Source organism: Garra rufa, chromosome 7 (genome assembly GCF_049309525.1).
Source record: "Garra rufa chromosome 7, GarRuf1.0, whole genome shotgun sequence".
Classification (NCBI taxonomy): Eukaryota; Metazoa; Chordata; class Actinopteri; order Cypriniformes; family Cyprinidae; genus Garra; species Garra rufa.
Window position 1 is genome coordinate 5,862,467 of NC_133367.1, and position 25,751 is coordinate 5,888,217.

The following is a 25,751-nucleotide window of genomic DNA, read 5'->3' on the forward strand; positions in this document are numbered from 1 at the left end:
CAACAGCAACAGCAAAAAAAAAAAAAAAAAAAAAAAAAAAAAAAAAAAAAACACTATATAAAATAAAGTGAGTTACAAACAATTGCATTTCTGTGAATAATAACCAAATTGTTTTAATGAGAAATGGCTGGTTAAAAAATACTATGAACTTGGCATCACAAAACAACAGCATAATGTTGAAAAACAGCATATTCCTATTAGGTAGGTTTTGATGCTGGGATGCTGGTTTATGCTGGTCTTTAGCTGGTCCTTTGCTGGTTAATGCTGGCCCTTAGCTGGTCATGTTGCTGGTCAAGGACCAGCAAAAACCCGCAAAGGACCAGCATAAACCAGCTAAGGACCATCTTAAACCAGCAAAGGAGCAGCTTAAACCAGCATCCCAGCATCAAAACCTACCTAACCAGCATATGCCGTTTTTTTCAACAGCAGCAGTGAAAATACGGAAAACCTTAAGAAACACATTCGCTTTCAATCACCGCTTTTGGAAAACTTACTTGCAGTCTTGTCCACTATGAAGAGAATTTTTAAGTATTTGAAACACCTATTTTTCTGTCCTTTAGGTGTGTAGCTTGTCAGCAATAATTCCCATATCTCATATCAAATGGATTGGATTAAATATACAAAAACAAAGTCTGTGAGCGTTAAAATTAGTAGGCTTAAGTAGTATCTATAAAAATGTTTTCTAGGACATAAAATGGATCAAATCTAATGAACAACTCGATTGCTGTGTCCCAAAGTAAAGTGCACGAAGAACCCTCTGGACGCTCCGCCTTTTTCACAATTGCTCCACAATTTTTCATAATTGCGCCACCAGGGGTTCCCAAATAGCTTTTTTGTTGCATAGCAACGGTGTGAGAGGTGAGCTGCGATCCTCCCAGGACAGCTGGAGTGAGAATTGCTTATTTTTGTTTTTATGTTTTATGTCATAATGGAGGAGACGGTGATTAGATGAGGCCAGATAAGTTACACTGGTTTGCTGCGTCCTTAATTGCTTGATTACAACTTTTTTTTTGGCTTGGAACTTATTTGAATAATGTAATGATACAAATGAAAAATTAAAAATAGATTTTTTTAGGCAGTTAAGCATAAAAATAAAACTGTGAAACAAATAGAGCACTGTACAGCTAAGTGTTCAGCGGCAGCTATCACAGCTGAACAGTGCCCTATAAGCCAGTCTAAATCATTCGGGTGCTGCCTTTGATATAGTTACGAACACATAGGTGCAGCAGTTAGACCAAGATGGCGGTGCGTACACATCGCGAGGCTCAGTGTCTCTCCAGTTTCCGCAAATTTGCAGTATTTTACCTGCTCATCTCAGGTCTGTTCATACCGAACAGTAGTGCCTTTACATCGTACACCCGACAGGAGCTTTTGGATATTGGTTTGTACATTCCCGACAGTTTTATCAGCAATCTTCAACTCATCCAAAACTCCAGAGGCTGCGCACTCTACCCGGCCGGGCGGAAGTGCTCGTAGGCGGTGACGCGACCGTAAACAAAGACGGGGGAAGCGCGGAGGACTAAGAGCTAAGCTAAAGCTAACACCACACCGGCTCTCTTTACCCAGCATTTTCCTCGCTAATGTACGGTCGCTGGTGAGCAAAATGGATGAGATTCGACTCCGCATCAACCACAGCAAGAAACTTTGGAACTGTAATGTCATGATCTTCACTGAAACATGGCTAAACAGTGATGTATCGGACAGTGCTATTGCTCTAACTGAGCACCAAACATTCCGGGCAGACAGAATTTATGTTAACAAAGCTTGGTGCACGAACTCTGTTATTATTGGGAGACATTGCCCAGCTAGCCTAGAGTTTCTCATGGTTAAGTGTAGAGCGTTTTATCTGCCGCGGGAATTCACCTCCACCATAATAACTGCTGCTTACATTCCTCCCGATGCTGATGCCAAGCTTGCTATGAACGAACTTCATGCGGCCATTAGCAAACAACAAACTGCTCACCCAGAGGCTGCATTTATTGTTGCAGGGGATTTTAATCACTCAAACTTAAAGACAGTACTCCCCAAATTTCACCAAAACATTTTCTGCTACACCAGAGGAAACAAAACTTTAGACCATGTATACACAAACATGGCTGAAGCCTATACTGCGACCCCCCTCCCCCACTTGGGATAATCAGACCACCTTTCTTTGTTCCTCACCCCCAAATACTCACCCCTCATCAACCGTGTGAAGCCATCAGTGAAGACCATCAAAGTGTGGCCAGCGGGGGTAGACTTCACATTCCAGGACAGGTTTCTACACACGGACTGGAGTATGTTTGCTTCTCAGGCCACCTGTGGCTCTCACACGGACATTGACAGATACACTTCCTCTGTTCTGGATTACATTAATACTACCATAGACAGTGTTACAACCCAGAAACAGATCACCACATACCCAAATCAGAAGCCATGGATGAACAAGGAGGTGCGTCTCCTGCTGAAAGCACGCAACACTGCCTTCAGATCAGGTGATGCACATGCCTACAGCACTTCCAGGGCTAATCTGAAGAGGGGCATCAAAAAGGCCAAGCACTGCTACAAACTTAAGCTAGAGGAGCACTTTTCTAACTCTGACCCTCGACGCATGTGGCAGGGTATTCAGGCCATCAGCGATTACAGACCCAGCCACTCCACCCCCACAGCCACTAACGTCTTCTTCCTGGATGAGCTTAATGACTTTTATGCTCGCTTTGAGAGAGACAATACAGACACTGCCACCAAGATCGTTCCCTCAAACGACCACTCACCCATCACACTAACCTCATCTGATGTACACACCGCACTGAGCCGGATGAACGCGCGCAAGGCTGCTGGACCAGACGGTATTCCTGGCCGCGTACTGAGGGCATGTGCAGAGCAGCTCGCTGGGGTATTCACAGACATTTTTAACATGTCCCTTGCCCAAGCAACTGTACCCACATGTCTTAAATCCACCTCCATTGTGCCAGTGCCAAAACACTCCAACCCAACATGCCTGAACGACTACCGCCCTGTAGTACTCACACCCATCATTATGAAGTGCTTCGAGTGGCTGGTCCTCTCTCACCTCAAGGATTCTCTCCAGTCCTCACTGGACCCACACCAGTTTGCCTACCGTGGCAATAGGAGCACAGATGATGCAGTCTCCATAGCGCTGCACTCTGTACTCACACACCTGGACAATACAAACACTTATGCACGAATGCTGTTTGTTGATTTCAGCTCAGCATTCAACACTGTCAGACCCTCTAAGTTAATCACTAAACTTAGAGACCTGGAAATTAACACTTCACTGTGTAACTGGATTATGGACTTTCTGACCAACAGACCTCAGCATGTTAGGTCAGGCCACATCTCCTCCACTACTCTCACGCTTAACACTGGAGTACCACAGAGCTGCGTGCTGAGCCCCTTCCTCTACTCCCTCTTCACCCACGACTGCTGGCCTGTGTATGGATCTAACACCATCATCAAGTTTGCAGACGACACTACGGTGATCGGTCTCATCAGCAACAATGATGAGACTGCCTACAGGGAGGAGATTCAGTACCTTGCCAAGTGGTGCACAGACAATAATCTGCTCCTCAACACCACCAAGACCAAGGTGCTCATTGTGGACTTCAGGAAGGGAATAAGAGGTTCACACGAACCCATCCACATCAATGGGATGGCTGTTGAGCCTGTTTCATCTTTTAAGTTCCTGGGGACCCACATTTCGGAGGACCTATCCTGGACCACCAACACCTCCAGCCTGGTCAAGAAGGCTCACCAGCGCCTGTTCTTCTTGAGAACACTTAAGAAGAACCAGCTATCCTAGTGAACTTCTATCGCTGCACGATAGAAAGCATTCTTACGAACTGTGTCACAGTCTGGTACAGAAGCTGCTCTGTTGCGGAGCATAAGGCACTGCAGCGGGTAGTGAAAACTGCCCAACGCATCATAAGGACTCCACTTCCATCCATTGAGGACATCCAGAAGAAGCACTGTCTGCGTCGAGCACGCAGTATTCTTAAGGATTCCTCTCACCCCACCCACAAACTGTTTTCTCTCCTGCCTTCCGGCAGGCGTTTCAGATGCCACAGGACAAGAACTAGCAGACTGAGGAACAGCTTCTTTCCCAGAGCTGTCTCCTTACTGAACTCTGCCCCCACCTCACACACCCTACACTCTCCCCACTTCCATTGCACTACTTAATATTAATTGCACTACACTGTACATACCCATTTGTAAATGCATATTTCCTTTGCACATATACATGTTGTAAATCTGTGATAAATTTATATCTACACATGTCTATTTGTAAATTCTGCTTTAGTACACAGCAACCTGTATATTATGTTCAAATCTACCTGCAATTTACATTATAGTTAATAGCAACCTGTATATTGTGTTCATCTATTTATACATTCTAATTGTAGTTAATTATCATCTGTAAATTATATTCACAGTTCTTCATCTGTAAATATTATCCATAGCTTCCCCTGTACATATCTCCTATAAGTGCACTTATAAATTATACCTTTATCCTGCACTTGCTGCTTATTGCACTCCTAGTTAGACCTAAACTGCATTTCGTTGCCTTGTACTTGTACATGTGTAATGACAATAAAGTTGAATCTAATCTAATCTAATCTAATCTAATATTAATGCAAAACCATCCAAACAAATTATATTTCAGAACAATACTGAATATCTTTACTTTTACTCTCAATACCTCAAGTATATTCACCACCAAGAGATTCACCTCCCGAAGACCCCAGAACACATAGAGGCAGAGCTGGGCTTGAAATTGATTTTGTTTGTCTGATGTTAAACCTAAGATATGTTGTAAATAGCTGTAATTTTCAGGAATGTATAGAACAATTCGTTTTAATGTGTAAAAAAACAATTATATATATATATATATATATATATATATATATATATATATATATATATATATATATTAGTGGTGGGCCGTTATCGGCGTTAACGTGCTGCGTTAACGTGAGACTCATATCGCGCGATAAAAACAATATCGCCGTTAATCTATTCTCAAAGTTCAGTTGGGAGCTGGGTCTAAACTACGCAAGATATGGTGACTTTCACCTTGATATTTTAGCGCGGATGACGTATATCTAGTCGAATTGCACTGTAGGGGGCGAGAACTAGTCTTCAACTTCTGTGAAATTACCACATCAAATGAGACGTGATGGATGCAGCTATGAAGCCGCTTCAGGGCAGGTGCGTGCGTTGCTTGACCCATTTTACTGGGGCACGTGCCCCAGTGAAATTCTGCTGTGCCCCAGTAAAATCTCTAGTTTGAGATATAATTTACTTTGATAATCCCGAAATAAAGACATTAAACTATGTGCAACAACTGAATTGACGCTCCCAAAAGCAACGCAGTTAATTGGAAGACTATGCACGCAGATAGGCTATCCATACCCGCGCGCCTGTGTATATTACGGGAACGCGCACGTCGTACAGCCTTTTGCGCAGAAGTACTTGGTTACACAAGTTTGTATAGTTAATTGTGTTGTAAATGCAATTGTCAAGCAGTTTGTAATGCATTTTGGAAAACAGGAGATGAGCGCCTGATCTAATGCGCCACCTGGCTTGAGATACCCGTTCTCAAAGACTTACTTTTAGTCATTATTTGGGTAGCACGCATATTCTGAATGCCTTCAAATTAGCCATTTTAATCTAGATTAATCTAGATTAAATATATATATATATGTGTGTGTTAGCACAAAGAATAAACGTGTAGAAGAATGTTTTGTAAAAAAAATATAAGCTGCATTTAAAAAAAAAATTTACAATATACATAATTCTTTATTTACACGTGACTAGCAATACAAAACGTACAGAAATTATTCATTTCATTTTAAATGTATATCACAAAAATTAGCTACAGAAACTAGGTTGCTTCATTGACAATGTGACATTTAAAAAAGCTACCCATTTGTTCAATGTTTTTTTTCTTGTCTAATAGAGAATGGCTAATAATTTATTTGTTAACCATTCAATGTATCTCTCTCTGGTGTTTGATGTCCTCCCGGAGGAGCTCCAACAGCTCACTCCCTCATCTGTCCCAGGACACTTGAAAACCTAAGGAAGAGAAAACAAACCATGCCTGTTAACAACAATAGCACAATGAATTTCAGCAAAAATGTATCTATTGACTTGCTTATTTTTTCTCTTTTTCTCAACGATAGTCCTAAAAAAAGGGAAAATGAAAACACTTCTAATATAAAGAAAGGTTTGCAATCTTAACATTCAAAAATATGAGACCGCAGGACATGCATACAAAATACTGATGTGCTAAAGTTTGGCTAAAACATTTGTAGACATGTCTTTCATGAAAGCACTACAAAAACACAACAAAAGAAAAGACAGTTGCCTTATATAGTGGTTGTCTTATTGTTTGTGGGCTTTGTTTAAAAAAAATGTCTTTTAACACCTTTTTTGCTAGTTATTTGATTAAATGAAAACACAATACTTACATTTCAATGTGACTTCCCTAACATAATTCTCATCCTCCATGTTCTTTGAACATAAATTCCATCGTCATCTGTGCGCAAGTGATTCTGGGATATGGTAGGGTGCAAAGTGTCCATCATATGTACAGTTTGTGGATCAAAACCAAAACAATACCTGTTCTTGTTATAGGATGACTTTGATTGCCCTTTTTGATCCAATTTAAATGTTGACTGCTGTACACTATGCTGTTACTTTTGATGCAATTCCAAGTAAAGTTGTTTCATTATTACTTTAATGCTGCACATTTTATTAATACCAACCAACAATTCATTACTTGTGATATGATATTTATTGGCGATAATAATATTATTAAAGATGAATGCAGTAATAGATATTTTAGAAATGTGTTTAAAAAGAATTATGTGTCATGCTCAACAGTCTTTCAGGGTGCCATTTCGTACAGGACCACAGTATGAAGCAATGAGAAACTCTGTCGCTGCGTTCGAAACCGCATACTTACTATATAGTAGGCAAAAAGCAGTAGGCGAGTGAATAAGTATGTTTGAATGTTCAGTATTCATAAAAGAGTAGGCGAGAATTAGTAGGCGAGTGCACTGATTCTCACAAGATTTGGACGAACGTATACTTAAAGTGCGTTCGAATATGCCTACTTATCTACTATATAGTAGGGAAAATGAGTACGTGAAGAAAGAAGTACGTTCGAAACCTCATTATTCATAAAAGAGTAGGTGAGAAATCCCCGGATGTCCTACTGCTTCAGCCCAGATTCTGAAGTGTTCATCTGATGCACACTTTTCAATCCCAGGAGGCCACAGGAGGCCAAAATGTCATCATCGAACGTGATTGGGAACCGCAACGAGAGTGTTTACAAATGTATTACAAACCAAAACACGGTTCCCTGTCTTAAAATCGTATTTGTTGAGCTACTGTATCGTAAACTGCTGATTTGCATAAGGTGTCAAGACGTGTAACTTTAAAGTATATTTGTGATTTCGCTGTGAAAAACACGTTTTATTACGTATAGCGACCATAGCATCTTAAAGATGATTACTAAATGTTTAACAACTGAAAGGAACATGTTCTGAGAGAATTAAATGAGCACATCACAACACCAAACAGATATCTAAATGAGTGATGGACGTTATGTGAGTTTATGTAGAATTCACTGTTGTCAACACTGCTTTAGATTAATGTAATGTAAATAAACACATACATATAGTAACTTAACTAAACATGAGTTATCTATTTCATTTGTCTATTAGTACTGTTGATAAATTCAGGAGCATTTGTATTGGATAAAAAGCCACTTAAAGGGATAGTTCACCCAAAAATGAAAATTTGATGTTTATCTGCTTACCCCCAGGGCATCCAAGATGAAGGTGACCTGTTTTCCTCAGAAAAACACAAACGAAGATTTTTAATGAAAACCGGTGCAGTCTTCCAGCCTTATCATAGACGTGGATGGGCACCAAACCTTTAAAAGTAAACAAAAACATGCACAGACAAATCCAAATTACACTCTGAGGCTCGTGACGATACATTGATGTCTTAAGACACGAAACGATCGGTTTTTGCGAGAAACTGAACAGTATTTATATCATTTTTTACCTTTGATACACAGCCACATCCATCTGTCATGAGCACGAGTTTGGCATCAGTCACGTCACATGTGCACGCGCTTCTGGAGTAGTATACGCAAACGCCAAAAATGCCATAACATAATTTGAGAATTTGAGAAATTGTCTATTGCACTTCTGAATTGACTGTGAAAATTTTGGGTGCGTAAGATATGATGATTTCTGATCCGTAAAATAAATCTAACAGTGTAGAGTGACTTTTTGCACTTTTTAAGGTCACACACTACCTCCCTGCAGTCATCGCGTTCTTTTATTTCCACTTTGACTTCTATTTCGTTGTCATTCTGTCTGCTTCTGTGCTGTTGTCCAGTTAGAATTTTCACTCCAGAATGGCGGCCGCGCTACCGATGCGCCACCTAGTGGCTGTTACCAAAACAGCAACAGAGTTTCGCCTCTTGGTATTCTATACTCTTTGTCCATACTCAACGAGATTTGGCTGTAGAGTACGTACTCTTTTAACGCTCGTTAAGTAAGTACTTACTGAAATTAAGTACCTAATCCTTGAGTATGCGGTTTCGAGCAGCCAGTTACTTTCGTTTTTGTGTTCTTCGTGGGTTTTACTGGATAGTTTCGAACAAGCTGAATAGTTACTGCCACCTGTTGAACTGGAGCCTGGTTATTCTACCTAATGCATTTAAACATTGCTTTATTATTTTCCCTGTTCCAGGACTGTTGTCTACAATGATGTTTATTAAATAGGAATGCACAAATTCAGAAAAAAAAATGTTATCAGCCATAACATGGTTTATCAGACTAGAATGAAGTGCTGTTGAGAGATAGCCTATATGATGAAGTTTGTCTCAGCTGACAGCCATAAAATGAGTTTTACGTGGCAGTTTACAGCTGATCTGAAGACATGAATGAACACAATGAATGAGCTGAAAACAGGAACTATATATGAAATTAAATCCTTTCATAGTTCCCCCAAATAACAGTAGTCATGGAAGTAACAAACTTACTTGCAGTAGTTCATTTGTTTGACCATCTGACACTTTCATTTTGATTAATTAATAAAGCTGAATGGCCAGCATTTGGATTTAATTTAAATCCAAATGAAATCCCAAATTGCATGCTACACATTATGCATGCATACTATGCACTAGATACTTAACTGTCTAGTGTATGAATATTATAAGGTTATTTTGTTAACATCTGAGTCTGAGCCCCTCCATTGTGAGGAAAGCTGTGCCAGTTGACTGTCTGTTTAAGTAGGGCAGTATCCAGAGAAGACATCTCGACTCAGTGCCTATGAACAACAACTAGACTCGATGATCAACAAACAGAAAACAGAGATGATTACACTGAATACCCCAAAGCCCTCACTAATTAAAGCACAAGTAGACATCTGTACAAATGAGGAGTTCGTAAACCTGGGGACCATCATTAGACATGATGGAAGAGCAGACAATGACATAGAGAGGCGTATTAGCAAGGCCAGCAACAGCTTTATAACACTGAACAATATGTGGAGGTCCAACACTAAAATTACTGTATCAGAGATGTGTCCTTTCCACCTTACTTTACAGCTCTGAATGTTAGAGAATGACAGAACCACCTTACCTAACTAACAACTTTCCACACGATGAACCTCCAGAATCCTGTAGATCTTCTGGTCCAAAACCATCTCTAACCAACAACTATTCGTGGTGTAATTAAGAAAGTATGGATACCATCATCATAAGAAGGTGATGGAGATGGATTGGGCAAATCATCCAATATAACAAGAAAAACTGTTTTTTTTTTTATGGTTTTGGCCTTTCACCCGAAAACACACCTGATAATATTAAATTATACTGTATATGTACACTGATATGAAATAATTTGGAGTCTCTTTCAGAAAAAGGAAAGCCATGTTTATAGATAAAGACTCAAACAGGAAACAAATGATCTCAAACTGGACAAGGATCAAGAGACTTAAAAATAGAAGCAAAACCATGAACAAAAATCAAGACACAAAACCTCAACACACTGACAATGGCGCATGAGCACAGACTCACAGAAACCCAGACTCTGGACTGTACAAAGTAACCAGCAGCAGCACAGAGATGACACTCAACAAATTTAATATTACTTATCGTTTCATATAAATTAATCTGAAACATTTATCAGACTTGAAACCAGCTGCCGTAACAGTCACACATCATCTCTTGTCAGTAAAGTGAACGTGTAGAAAAGTTATAGCAACGAAACCCATTTTAATACATTTGTACTGAAAGCTTCCCTGCTTCAGAAATGTGTGTTTTGTCATCCTTATCGCTTACTATAGAGAACTATTTAACATTTACAGAGCAACATAAACAGGGCAAACTTACAGTACTACCTTTGTTAATGAAGTCTGTTGAGCTCAGTTTAATCAGAAACACTCAGTTGCTGGTCATAGATTGTAGTTAAGTACCATGAACATTTTTACAAAAAAGGAAGGAACACTTTAGATCAGGGAAGTACACTATTCACCAGTTGCTTATTAGCATGCATATTACTAGAATATTTGCTGTTTATTAGTACTTATAAAGCTCGTATTAATGCCTTATTCTGCATGGCCATATTCTACATCATTTAACCTTAATATATACCCAAACATAACTACTGCAAACTACAAACAACTACCTTACTATCAGTAAGCAGCAAATTGGGAGTTTATTAAGGGAAAACTCTTAATGATTAATGTGTTCCCTGATCTAAGTGTTACCAAAAAAATAAAATAAATAAATAAACATTAATCACAAACCCACAACTTCCTTATGGGTATATGCTTCTCCACTGGGCATGATCAGTAAGAAAACAAAGTTCACAGTGTTCAACTGTAAACTCAAAGTCTCCACCTAACACTAATAGAGATGATTTTACAGACAGAGGAAGGTCATTCCAGAGCCTTGGAGCTGCAACAGAAAAAAGCCGATCACCTTTGCTTTAAGTAAGACAGAGGAACTACAAAGTGCAATTGATTATTTGAATGCAGAGACCTGTTAGATTGATGACGACTGATTCAATCAGAAACATACTCTTTTAAAACATATAGCTTTGTAATAAATTCTGTATTTAATCAAACCCTGTAAAATATCATTAGAAACCCTCAAAAGAGCTGACTCTGTGCTATGGCTGAAATGTTATTCGATATCTCTCATGTGTACTTGTATGTTTATATTAATGCTACATTTCATTTGTTTCACCTGTATGCATTAGAATTTATTTAAATGGTAATACACAAGATTTAGTATAATAAACTTAAAACAAATGTTATTTGAAGCTGCTTACATTTACTATCGCATGTGTGTATAAACATACTGAATTCATAAAAGCTGTTGGTTTTGAAGTGTTTTCATTCATGAATTACTGTTATAAATATAACCAGAGCTAAATATACAGCAGTTAATCTTGTTTAAAATCAGTGAAGTATTTCCACAAGAAGTGAATTCACTGACAAATCTGCAGCAGATTTTTCTGATTTACAGGATAATTTCTGATATTTATATTTGGGGTTTTTTTGTGTTTATTTTTCTACTATACATTTGGTGATTTTTTTTTCTGTATTTTTATTATGAATCCTCATAAAGATCAGGTGCTGAAGCCTCCTTCTTCAGTGACTTTATTTACAATTTCCAGGTATTTGTAGGTAATTCTATTAATTCAAAGTATTTAAAGTGAAATTATCTTTTGTTTGATAGTTTTGTCATTTATGGTTCCATCTAATACTGTCAGTACCACAACTCTTTAAACCCTCAGCAAGTCACAAAATAATTATCAAATACTTTTCAAAAACATTGATTTAGTCTTACAAGGTTAAAGAGATTTTTTAAATAAGTAAAACTCTGATGCTTAGACTGATATCATTTAGATAATATAATTTAATTTTACATTCTAAAGATTACATTCAAAAGTTGTAAGTGCAAATCAACTTGTATGTTTACTGCTTTCTTTCACTTGTCTGTAGAACATAAAATATTTATTTCAAGAATGTTGGCAACCAATCAAAGACAGATATTTTTCAAAATATCATCATAGATGTTTGAAACGACATGAGGGAGAGGCTGGAGACTCCATCCACAGAACAAAGACAATAGATATCTGTACATTAGCAACAGACACACATAAATAAGTTAATATGACATCAAATAGAATAACAATGTGTATAAAATATGAGATAACAAATGTAAGATGGAAATTTCACACTGTAAACTTTAAGTGCTGCACTTGACAATCACATTTATGATCAGAAACATTTGAACCATTACGGATGAGTTTAATGCAAATATTATTAAACTGAGGAGTCATACAGACTCATCTGAGCGTCCTCCTGTTTAACCTTCAAATACAGCAAAATGATCACTTGAATACTAAATCAACATGATTCATTCAGTATCAAATGCTGCATTATTTGATTGTAAAGTCTGAGTCTCTTCACCTGTATGGATCACATTCACACATTTATCACACATTTCTTTCTCATCAGACACAGTAGTGAAGCTCTTCTGTGGATCCTCACCTGATGTTTACTGCTGCTTTCATCATGATCGAAAAACTATGATAGACAGCTTTTATCATCTTTTGCTGATGCAATTCTATCAGAGACTTCTATGAAAGAGGCTTGACACAGGAGCTCCACCTACACTGTAAGGAGAAAAAAGAGAGGGACAAATTGCAAATTAGTTACTATTCAAAGTTAAAGTAAAAACACACAAGAGACAGAGACATTGATCATGTGATGCTGGACGGCTGTGAGCTGAAGCTGGAATCTGCACTGATTTTACCAGCGTTTTCCACCAATCTGACCAAATCTATTTCAAACTGGAATGATTCACTATTACTGATGGCATTAATAAAGCAGCTGTTGTTGGATAAAGCTCTGACAGTCTGCTTTTGTTCTCTTTCCTCCTTTGTGTTCAACATTTTGATCAACTTTACATTTCATTCTGACACAAACCCTTTGAAATAAAGCTTGATGATCATTTGATCGTCTCCTTTCACAAATATTTGAAAGTTAATATTTGTCCACATATCAGAGGTAATTAAAGATCTCTTTAATATCACAAAGTGAAGTTTACTCACCTCAGTTTACAGTTTGAGTCTCGTAGCACATCAATGAGCTGCTGCTTTGAGTCTCCAATCATATTATATCTCAGATCAAGCTCTTTTAGAAACTGCAGTGCTTTTGTGTTTGTCAAAGGCTGAGTTAAAGAAGAAACATCTGTAATGCCACAGTCATAAAGACTAGAAAGAGACAAACAAAGGAAGAGAAGACCTGATCTTACAAACAAATAATTAAGGTAAAGAGTTTGACAAAAATATAATGTGAACCCATGGACCCACTCATCATGAGATATTGAGTAGGAAGTGTTTTGGTTTAAACTGTTGAAGTGATTTTCATCATTTTGATTCTTGTATGTGAATGTTACTGACCTCAATCTCTCCAGTTTACAGTGTGAATCCTTCAGTACGTCACATAAGTGATTCACTCCTGTGTTTGTGATTTGATTCTCACTCAGGTCCAGTTCTCTCAGGTGTGATGGGTTTGATTTCAGAGCTGAAGTCAGGATGAGACACTGTTCCTCTGTAATACTGCATCCACGCAGACTGAAGACAGAAAGAGAAAGAACAATGACTCAGATCTATAATGCATCACGAGCAAATGCTATATAGTCACTAATAAACCAGAAAAATAATGGAATCTTAATGATGTGAAACAAACCAAGACAGGAGTATTTGAGGATACTAGTTACAATCCAAGTTTGGTTTTGTCCTCACTCAAAAATTGCATTTCATTAATTAAGATCAGTATATGGGATTAATGTAGACAAAAATGAAAAATGAACACTTAAATGGTGTACATTCAAAATTTTAAAGCAAGACAACCCAACAAATTAATAAAATATTTTAAGTTAATTTAGAGTGTGCAATGACTTGAGTTTGTTGTCTTAAAATAATATAAACAGAAAACTTTAATCTGACTGTAACTGCTGTACAGTATAATGATACTAACTCTAGTTTCTCCAGCTTGAATTGTGGGTTCATCAGTTGATCACTGAGGTTTTTCACTCCAGAGTCTCCTAGTTCATTCCCGCTCAGGTCCAGTTCTCTCAGGTGTGATGGGTTTGATTTCAGAGCTGAAGTCAGAGCAGAACATCCTTCATCGGTCATTTCACAGTATCTTAACCTGCAATGCCAGAATGAGGGAGAGCAGAAAAAAATAAAACATAAAAAATAAGTCACAGAATTTTCATGAGCAAATTAAAACAGAGGAAAAAAAGATGAACTTATTTCAGCTGATTAGGTATGTTCATTTCAGTTATTTTTCCCTAACCAACAAAACCAAAGCATGTTAACTAATCATTAACTGTCAAACAACAAGATTATGGTCAGCACCTATAGCCTCATGGGCAGCACACCGACATACAGCGCTGTAGCACTTCGGGTGCCCAGAGTTGGAGTTTAGGATCGTGGAGCTTTCCGATTAGAAACTAACAATGAAATAAAATTTTCTACATATTAGTTTTATTAACATTTGCACCTACCACAACCCTTACAATAATGCAAAAACAGTAATTATTGTTGTACAGTGTGACAAAAATTACACTAATATTGATGTGCGCATGCCCAGTAGACACGTTTGCATACCATCTAGCCTTAACCCTCTCTCCCACTTCACTTCCGGTCAACTAACTGTCCTGTCAAAATTAAGGCAAACTGCCAAAAATAATTCTTAAAAAAAAAAAAAAGACTGTGGAATTAGAAATAAATAAACCTTCAATGCATAAGTGCCTGTGACTTATTCAAAATAACAAAATAAGGGGTGTGACGAGACACTTATCCCACTAGACTGGGTTCACGGGAACGAGACAAGATTTTATAAAGAAATTCTCAATGATTAAATATGTAGAGAAAAATAGTATTTTATTCAAATGAAAAACACAAAATGCATGTGAATTTTGATATGAACTTGTACTTTATGAAATTAAACTCCTATTTTAATGAATTATATGCAGTAATAAACATGTAAATTATAGCTGCATGATTTTGGATAAATTGAAAATCACAATTTTTTAAAATAAAATGGAGATCAGGATTCTCTCATGATTCTGAAGAAAAGACTACAAATCTAAACAAAATAACAATTTACTAGTGGTTCTGACAAAATGGTTCATTGCTTAACTCTTTTTAAAAATATATATAATTTTTTTTTTTAAATGTAGCAGCTTTGTCACAGCCATTAATCCTCTTGGAAAGGAAGCACCAGACTCTCCTGCAAAAAGAACCTCAGTTGTAACTGCCAGTGTATTTGAGAAACCATGTTTGTTTGGTAAATTTGTGGTAAATTTGTAAAGTGCTCTTCCAAAGAACTAATTGACTTTTTAAAGTCAAAAGACTTATGCTGTAAGACATTGGGTCATCTTAGTAATGACTGTATAAAAATATGCCAACAATGTTCGCAGAGACATCCAAGTATACTCCACATTGATAAGAAGGCAGTAAAAGTCAAGAAGTGCAGGATGAATAGATAGAATATGATCAAGAACGAAAATGGTGCAACTGGCTCTTGGATTTGCAACAACTTTCTAAGTTTACAGTAACCCGATGTATCAAACCAGCAAGTTTTTTGATCTACAAAACTGGCTCAGCTGCATCACTTGGCTGACGCTGACTGTGACTTATATCTTGGTAAAGAATGACAAGGCTGACAAACACTCTTCCTTTCTCATGGCCAAATCAAGGGTGGCACCTTTGAAACAGATTACAATACCAAGGATGGAGTTGACTGCTGCTGTTTTTGCAGTCCAAATTGACAAAAATTATGTAACAAGAGTTACGCTTAAATCTTGAGAGATAGCATTACTGTACTGAAGTACATTGAGAACAAGAATACTCTGTTTAAGACCTTTGTAGCTAACCGTCTAGCAGTCATTCAAGAATCCATTACAGCAAATCAGTGGAGGTATTTAAACAATATTGAACCCAGCGGATAATGATTCCAGGGGCATGAGAGCAGAAGCATTCATTAGATGTGAGAGTTGGATCTCCGAATGTGAATGAATGGACTCCATATGAGGCTCTTTTTACAACTTCTTATTGTTTTTCACTTGCGACAAAACGTCTAGGTTACGAAGGTAACCCTCGTTCCCCGAAGGAGGGAACGGAGACGTTACATTGGGATCTCGCCTGAGAGACCGATCACCTCTGAGCCTTATTAAAAAGGCCAATTGAAAATTGGCGAGTGGACGTGCGCGCCGGCCACGCCCCCGTACATACGGGTATATAAGATGGCTGCGCGCACCACTCAGTCAGGCTTTTGCTGAAGAGCCGGGAGAGCCCGGCGTCAGCGCGACGCCAGGGGCGTGGCAGGGGAATGTAACGTCTCCGTTCCCTCCTTCGGGGAACGAGGGTTACCTTCGTAACCTAGACGTTCCCCTTTCAGTCGAATCACTTCGACGTTACATTGGGAACAAACCCATGGAAAAGGCCACGACCCTGACGCCGCGTTACGCAACAGCTTCACGTGCTGACAAGTATACGTGCCGGCAGGCGAAGTGTAACGTAACCTTCCCAACGCCCTGGGGCCCAATAAGGGGGCCCCTCCAGGGATGCCAGTTGTACTGAAGCATGGGTTGGGGGGGCGGAGCACATGAAATTTTACATGTGGAATAAGAATAATTCAATATATCCATAAAAAGTTTTTTGGGGATATACGAGGGAAACAGCGGTCTCCTCCGCTGGAATAATAAAAAACTAAGCCACAACCTGCGGGGCGAAGGAAACCCAGGCAGGATCACAGTGCAGGACTACTCCGCGCCTAGCCCTGACTGCGGGGCAGGAGGACCCAGTGTTCGCCGGAGGGAACATACTGGGAAATAGCGCACGGATCCACGTGGGAATGGCGCAGCAAGCCGACACCAGCCGGTCTTCCCGCTCGCCTGAGAGTCCCTAAGTTAGGACACGGGAGAACGGCCTCTACGCAAGGTTGGAGAACCAAGCGAAGGTAGGGTGTCGCCCAGCCCGCAGCTTCCGATTTTTACATCTGCTGGTGAGGTGCCATGAACCAAGGATCACGGCTGTCCCTGGGTATAACAGGGAGGGGCATCTACCACCATTTAGCCAACCTCAGTTCGGGGAGCATTCCCTTTCTGCGAATCCCGAGGCAGATGAAGCTGCTGGTGCGGCTGAAGTGCCGAGTGATTCAGTCTCACATATTTAACGACACTACATCGCACGACTGGGTCTGCCTCCTCCAGAGCAGAGCTTGCAGGTCTACCACCTGGTCGCGGAAAGGCGTGGTGGGGACCTTGGGCACCGAGCCGGGGTCTCGACGGTAACGTGGAGAACGCCGGGCCCGAATTCTCGACACACTTTGCTGGCAGAGAAGCTTGTAGGCCCTCTTGATGGGAGCCAGGGCAGTCAGGAGCGCTATCTTAATGACAGGAACTTTAGCTCGACTGAGGCCCGTGGCTCCAACGGAGCGACCCGCGGCCCTGAAAGGCGACGGGGAGGCCCACGAGGTATGAGGTGCGTGCTAAGCACCTCTGAGGAACCTGAGCTTGTCGGTAACTTACCCTCTTAAAGGAAGCCGGGGCAGTCAGGAGTGCTGTCTTACTGACAGAAATTCTAGCTCGACTGAGGCCCGAGGCTCCTGAGGAGCACCCCGCGGCCCCGAAGGGCGACGGGGGGGTCCCAGAGGGTATGAGGCGTTACTTGACAGAGAAAACTTGTAGGTCTCCTGCCCTCTTAACGGGAGCCAGGGCGGTCAGGAGCGCTGTCTTGATGACAGGAATGCTAGCTCGACTGAGGCCAGTGGCTCAATTGGAGCGTCCCGCGGCTCTGAAGGCGACGGAAAGGCCCCAAGAGGGTGTGGGGTGCGTTCTGGGCACCTCTGGGAAACCTCACGGCCAGTGAATGCTTACCTACTTAGCTCCATCTACTGCATGTGATATGTGGCGAAGCAGCGGCATATACTTAGAGTGAGGGGACAGTCTGCGCTCAACTCTCCTGCAGGAAGGGAAGCATACTGCAACCGTGTAACTCTGTGGAAAGCCAGCAAATAGACCTCATCTCAGTGCGAGCCTGCCTAGTCAAGGGAGCTCGGTACTGAGTGATAATTGTATCACGGCCTGCGAAGGCCGGAGAGGTCTGGGTGTCATCCCGTGCCCTACAGGGAGGGACTGCCGCGAGGGAACGGTTACTAGACCTGAGCCTGGGTGGGCCATTCTTGTAGCGCAACCAACAGACTTACTCCTCGTCCTCCCTGGACTTGCACAGAGTCTGTGCAAGGAGGCTCGCTGGGGAAGGGCGTACTTGGGCCCCGGAGGTCAGCTGAGTGCCAGCGCTACTCTGAAAGAGGCAGCTGGTAATGAGAGCAATCGGGGGCGAGCGGATGTGGCTGGCCTACCGATATGCTCCAAACTAGCTGCGTCACGGGGTGGAGTCGCCATCCTGCAGGTGGTGGACTGCCGTGAGAGCCGATAGGCTGCACGGTTGAGTTTACCTGCTTCAAGTGAATGGCAAGTAGCAAAATCTGCCACGTACTCCCTGGGAGCAGATGGAGAGGCTGTAAGCCTCTGTCGTACATGGCAACCCAACCCGCGGTAAGCCACGGGCTGGCTTGTCGGCCAAACTGCGGGAAAACGCCAGTCCGGAGTGGGCCGAGATGCCATGCCCATCATGGGACTCGATCGTGCTGAAGCGGTCTCACATGAACAAGCTTAGCGGCTCTTAGCGGCTAGAGCTGTCATGTGCCCCAGGAGCCTCAGTTTGAGAGAACCGCTGTGTTGTGCCTGATTGACTCAGGAACTACAGCACTGACTGCGCGCTCTTGGTAGTAAGGCGGGCTGTCTTGAGGACCGAGTCGGGCTCCCGACCGAGGAAACGAATTTCCTCGGTTGGCCTGAAGAACCAGATGGCGGGGGTGCCGAGGCACCAGGTCCCAATGTTCGCACAACGGAACTCACGAGTGGGCTGGTAAAGCACCAGTCGAAGAGACGGTTGAAGACGCGAATACCTGTCTGCCGAAGAGGGGACAGGGGAGCTCCCATGGCCTAAGAAGGCAGGAAGGAGAGGGACTAGCCAAATGGACGCACCTCGCGCTGAGCGCTCGATCCCCGGGGCAGACCGCCGAAGGGGTGTGCGCCGGGGAAGATCGAGACGCGACAGCGGGTGCCCTTCAGGCAGATGGCTGCAACCCAGCCCTGGAGACGGAAACATACTTGTATGTGCGTCGTCGTGAGCATGTGTGCCGACAGCCTAAGAAGGGATCGGAACAGAGCTCCATCCAGGGCGGATGTTAACCCACCACTCTAACTGGACACGTGAAGTCAGGACACTTATCAAACCCCGACCTCGTCCCGGCTGGAGAGACAGGCTGGATCGCGTCCTTCGCCAGTAGGAACGCGACCTCCGCAGGCAGAACAGAGGCACACCTGCTTCTGAATAAAGAATGTAAGGGGTACCTGTGAGTCTGGGCGGACGCCTGGAGCCGGGCCGTACCGTCCGTATCAACCAGTGTAGTGGTATCAAGGGAACGTTGACCGGCGTGACCGTGGTGGGGCAGCCTGGGGAAAGACAGGGAAGGAGACAAAACCCAGAAGGATAAACGTCCTGGAGAAGTGTCTAACTGCACTAAGCAGTGCTTACCTACTTCCCTGGTTCCCGCGCTGGCGACATCCGGTCCCGAGTCTGGTTCCGAGGAGTGGAAGTGCTGCTCAGGAAGGAAACTCGGGGCCGGGGCCCCAGAGGTGAGAAGGCTGGGTCTTTCTGTGATTTCAAATGACCGGCTAAGTCCCGCTTCCAGCGGGAGTGCCGACAGAGTAGCTCTCTCCACCTCCGGGGGTGCTCGCATCAGGGACGCTTCGAAGCTCGCCTGCGAGGGTCTTCCGCCGCAGGACCCTGAGAGGCGAGCGGCGTCCCTCTCCCACGGGCGGCTCGACGTCGGCTGCGAGCCTGGATCGTGTGGCTCAGCAGGGGACGGAGCTGCGGGGGGACGCCCTCGGCGACGGGCAGGCGGAGGCGGGGGCCCAGGCGGCGGAATGGTAACTTCGCGGCGGGGCAGGATATGTTGGACGGCCTCCGTCTGCCTCTGGACCGTTGGAGCGCCAGAGGAGATGCCCAGCCCGAACGACGGGGAGGCGTACTGCTCTGGCATCTCGACGGGGTATGCTGATGGGCGGAGGATCGCAGGCTTTTGGGGGCCGGCGATACGTTCGACGCCGCTGAGCAAAAACCCTTCACGGTGTCGCCGAATAGGCCGCTCTGGGGAATGGGAGAGTCGAGAAAGCGAACTTTGTCGGCCTCTGCCATCCGGGCCAGAGTCAGCCATAGGTGGCGTTCCTGGACCACGCAGGTGGACATCACCTGACCAAGGGGACACGCCGCGACCTAGTAGCCCGAAGGGCGAAGTCAGTGGCGGCGCGGAGTTCTTCAAGTACCCCCTGGTCAGGACCACTCTCGTGCAGGCCTTAAGGTGCTTGCACCTGGCACTTTTGCAGTGTTGCCATGGCCTGCAGTGCGGGGCAGCGTGTCGGGGGGCGCAGAAAAGGCCCAGCCGATGAGGGCGGAAGAATTTCACATGCCCTAAAAGGGAGACGCGGAGGGCCCCACCAGGCGGCCGCGCCCGCGGGCAAAGGTGCACCGCGATGGCGCGCCCGACCTGGGGGACCGCCACGTACCCCTTGGCTGCCCCGCCATGGAGAGTGGCGAGGGGAGAGGAGCTGGAGAGCGCGTCAAATGAATAGGGCGCCATAGATTTTGTCAGCTCCTCATGCACATCCGGTCAGAACGGGACCGGGGGGGAGCGCGGCGCTGCCGCCGGGCCCCCCCCAGGAACCAGTCGTCCAGCCTAGAAGGATCGGCCGGGCCCCTGAGGAACCTTCAAACCGATCCCCCCCGGCTGCCCGGAGAAGCATAGCCGACAGTTCGACATCAACCTCCAGGGGGGCAGCGACCAAGGGTGGGCGCCGCGCCACGGGAAGAGATGTGTCACCGTCTGACTCTCCCTCTGATGCTGTGACAGACATCTCATCCTCTGCAGGAGCACCGAAGGAGACGCTCAGCCCGCCAGGCGGGGAAGCGTCTGCTGCGGAAACTCAACGGGACCGCGCTGAGATAGAGAGGTCCGCAGGGCTTTTTGAGCCGGCGGAACGCTGTCTATTGTAATTTGAATGTCCCCCCCCGCGCTCCACCGCGGTGGCCGAAGAGCATAGGCGGCTCAACGGCTGACCACGGGAGGGAGGCGGGGGGAGCCAGCTCGCGAACGAGCGGCGGGACTTCAGCGTGGTCATGGTCATGCTTTCACCGCATGAACCATTCATGAGCACCACCCCAGTGTGCTCAAAGCCTAAACACGTGAGGCAGCGCTCATGTCCGTTCGCTGAGGAGAGGAAACTACCACATCCAGAAACGCACGGCCGAAAAGACATCCTGAAAAGAACGTCTAAAACGGCCGCTAGAAATTGCTCTTTTGTGATCCCGGTTTGCCCAGGGAGGCGCCGCGGGGCAATGCACTCGCCGGGGCTGCTCGCTGGAATGCAAAAAGGCTTTATATGGCCGTGAAAACGGCCGCCCGCGGGACCGCGCTGGCGGCTGCCAAACAATGCTCTTTCTGTGAAACACTCTTTTAGTTATGGCAGCGCAGCAGCAGGAGGGAGCATGAACTCTGAAGAACTCTTCTCGGCTGTTTAGAGGCTCGACACATCGGCTCTGAAAGCAAAAGTCTGACTGAGTGGTGCGCGCAGCCATCTTATATACCCGTATGTACGGGGGCGTGGCCGGCGCGCACGTCCACTCGCCAATTTTCAATTGGCCTTTTTAATAAGGCTCAGAGGTGATCGGTCTCTCAGGCGAGATCCCAATGTAACGTCGAAGTGATTCGACTGAAGGGGTAACTATCAGCATACTGAGAGGCTGGGTTTTGCGGCCACAAACTGTGTTTGCATATGTGTCACTTGAGGTTACTTCGCATCACAAATATCAAATCATGTCTTCTGGTCGTTTGAGAGTGTTAATGTCATGGCTGAGCGCTGTGCATATGTGTGTGAGCTGTCGGATGTGGCGTGTGTGGTAACAGCTGTGTGTCTGTCTTCCTGATGCGCACTGAGCATTAGTTGAGAGCATGTGCTTACATGTGTCATTTTTCCTTTCTCACTCGTTCTCTCATTCCTTTATCTACGCCTCTCCTGAATTCATACGTAGTGTCTCAACAATTAGTCAAGTAGTGGAAGGATAAACTATAGCGTTTCCAATAAAGAGGAAGCATGACGACTGACGTCAGCTCAAATCTCTATGGGCCTACTAAGAAAGCACTTCCTCTGGTTCTGATTGTAAGAAGAGAGCGAGAAAGAAAAGACAGAAAGAGTTGGGGGAAATTCTGGAAAAGCTTGTTTGTAGCCAAAGGACATTGTGAAACAGTGTAACAGATGGGTTTCTCTCGGTGAGCACTGAGCAGAGAAAAACTGATAGTTTGTTGAATTTGAGAAAGATAAACAATATCATTTGAATTACATCAAATATATAATTGAGACTCTTTACCAGAAGTTTTACGAGAGTCTTTACTAAAAAATGTTGTTTTATTTATTAAAATGAATCATTAACCTTTACAAAATATATACTGGTAATTAAAATTCCAGAGAAAGAAAGTAGCATTTTATTACCAATAGTTTCTTTTTGCTTTCTAATAACTAGTCATATGAAGACTAATTATGATTATTTTATCGACAACCATACTTTTAACAGTAAAAAGAAAAAAACAGACTTCTAAATAAGCATTCATATCTTCTTCCATAAAGGTCATCTTGCTCACTAGTAAAATTCTCGGTAAAGCAATTTTTTATAAGAATATGTATTGTCATGTGACCCTGGACCACAAAACCAGTCATAAGAGTAATTTTTTGGAATGAGATCATCTGAAAGCTGAATAAATACGCTTTCCATTAATGTATGGTTTGTGAGGATAGGGCAATATTTGGCTGAGATACAACTATCTGGAATATGAGGGTGCAAAAAATCTAAATATTGCGAAAATTGTCTTTAAAGTTGTCCGAATGAAGTTCTTAGCAGTGCATATTACTAATCAAAAATTAAGTTTTGACATATTTACAGTAGGAAATTTACAAAGTATCTTCATTAAACATTTAATTAATATCCTAATGATTTTTTGCATTAAAAAGATTTTGACTCATATAGACCTTTTTCCTGAGTAAACGATGAGCGCCGCCATTACGAATTCTAACGTCAGATTGAATGCTTTTCTGTTCCGGTTTCCATAGGAACCCATTCAAATAGCGTCCATCTGTTTTTAATGTAGCTAACGTCCGCTGCTTCGTGTCATCTACACACTCATTAAAGTGAGGCACTGACAAATGACGGTCATTGCGACATTGCCAAGTGATTTTTAAAAACATTTTAATAGGTTTAACATTAGTTTATTAGCTCGGAATATACCCTAATTTGACTAGAAACAATGCAGACCGGAAATGCAAAGCATTCTTTCAGTTAAGAGTCGGACTTACTTCCGTGTTCAGGAAAAACGTCTATAGCTATTGTTGCTACAAATATACCCATGCTACATAAGGCGGGTTTTGTGGTCCAGGGTCACATTAAAATAAATTCAATTGAAAATATTTTTCTTTGGGATTGTGCATATATTAGTTTAACAATCTGTCAAGTCCATGAGACCATAAGGTGTCTTATTTGCCATTGTACTGCAGGTTTCAGAGGGATGCTCAAGAGCGCCCCCTTTGTGCCCACTATGCACTCGCACTGTTGTGGACCTCACAGTTAATTATTACCAAACAGTCAATGCAGCAATGTAGAGGATTGTGAAGGCTGAAACTGCCAGTAATTTTTGTCATAAGATTTCTAACCTCTAAAGAACCATGCAGAGAATTTTATTTGAATATAGAGCAAGTACAGTAGATGATTTCTGAGCCTCAAGTGTGGCAAATAAGCACTGGAGGGTCTTGATTTTTCAAAGTGAATGTGAAAGACAATTCTGTAATTGAAACCATACACAAAGATGATACTGTGCTCATTTATGATGCAATAATCTCTCTTAACAGATGTTACGCACTTTTAAATGCAACAGTGAAGCATCATAGGACTTCGCGGGACATTCCCCGAGCTCATTTTATGGTGGTTTCTTCTCAACACAGCAGTTTTCTGAGAAGCATCAAACTGGTTCAAATGAAATGTTTTCCATTAGGAGGCAGAAGCCACTGTTTTGGCTCTGAGGCCTTCAACAACAGACACATTGAATAAACGGAGAAAGAGAGCTGGAAAAGACCGCAGTGAGACGACCGACCACATGAATGGGAATCCTTTGCAGAAGTTGAAACGGGTGCTTGTTGAACTGGGCATGTTAGACCACACATGCGACTTTGAAGCCACATTTACGGCAAAGGACAGCCAATAAGCAATAAGCTGAGGGGCAAGTGTTTTTCATTAAAACGTTAGAATATGTTACAAATAATTCAGTTTCAGAATTTCAATGTTTAATTGTTAAAACTTTTTTTTTTTTTCCAGTTTGTGATACAAACCTGGCCCCATTTCCATGCGTGGGTGTGAGAGAGACAGGGACCAGGCCAAATCCACCCAAATTGAAAGCCCTGCCTGTTGAAAAACAGCGCCTTTGGTTCTTCTTTTTCCATCACAGTGTTGTCCGTCCGCCTCTCTAGAACTATTCCAGACATATTCCACACTCATTTACAAGGGAACGCTTCAGAATGAAGACTGAAACTGGGTAAAATAACTACCAAGAGTGAAATTATAGGATATGGCATGACACACAAAGAACCAAGTAACTCATGCCCAGTCTTGATCCAAACCTCCTCATTCTTCACCCATTTGTTCAGTTATGGTCGGAATCGCCCCTTCATCACACCACATCTGGACTCTCCAGGCTAAAAAAACTCACATTTGCCCAATAAGGAATTGAAAAGCATAGTAGGACGTAAAAAAAATCAGAGCTAAAAAACAACAATAGATATCAACAACAGGTCCATATTTGGAGTTGTAATCAATATTATTACATTAGTACTGATAGATATAAGTAATGTATAGGTATATATATATATATATATATATATATATATATATATACACACAGGTAGGTATATATATATGTAAAGTTTCATTATGAAGGTGCAGTCACATTTTTTATTGTTCTGGAAAATGTCTGAGAAATCCAGTCATTTTAAGGGAATCCACATGATCAAGAATTCTTTGTTAGGACGAAATATTACCACATGCAGGTTTTGCAACAGGTTCAAGTTTGTCATTCAAAGTGTTAACCAATAGAAACCACCTTCTTTTGAAACTGACTGATGTGAGAGCTGCTTACTTATAGATTGCTACATTAATAACAATACTTTATATTTTGAAATATAATTTATTTCTGTGGCACAGTGCCAAATTTTCATCACCCAATACTCCAGTCTTTAGTGTCACATGATCCTTCAGAAATCATTCTTATATGCTAATTTATTATCCGTGTTGAAACTGATTCAAAATAAAATTCTTTTCTTACAATAAAAGTCTTTACGATCACTTTTGAACCATTTAACACATCCTTGCTGAATAAAATAATCAATTTCCTAAAAAAAAGAGAGAAATTACTGACCACAAACTTGAATAGTGTATATTGTAAAACTAAATTTCTTTTTTGAATAAACACTG

General features: G+C 42.5%; 3 protein-coding genes across 3 annotated transcripts in view; 1 reads left to right on the forward strand and 2 right to left on the reverse strand.

Annotated features, from left to right (window-relative positions):
* LOC141337866 (uncharacterized) overlaps positions 1-25,751 on the forward strand; it is a 287,141-nt gene that overhangs the window by 63,842 nt on the left and 197,548 nt on the right. The window lies entirely within an intron of this gene.
* Positions 1-25,751, reverse strand: part of LOC141338689 (uncharacterized) — a 227,801-nt gene that overhangs the window by 27,324 nt on the left and 174,726 nt on the right.
* Positions 13,097-25,751, reverse strand: part of LOC141338675 (NACHT, LRR and PYD domains-containing protein 3-like) — a 102,274-nt gene continuing 89,619 nt past the window's right edge. The window contains exons 12-14 of the mRNA XM_073844281.1: positions 14,083-14,256; positions 13,503-13,676; positions 13,097-13,313 (exon numbers count right to left, since the gene is read on the reverse strand). Coding sequence (XP_073700382.1) covers positions 13,148-13,313; positions 13,503-13,676; positions 14,083-14,256 — 514 coding nt within the window. The 3' untranslated portion in view covers positions 13,097-13,147. The remainder of the gene's footprint in view (positions 13,314-13,502; positions 13,677-14,082; positions 14,257-25,751) is intronic.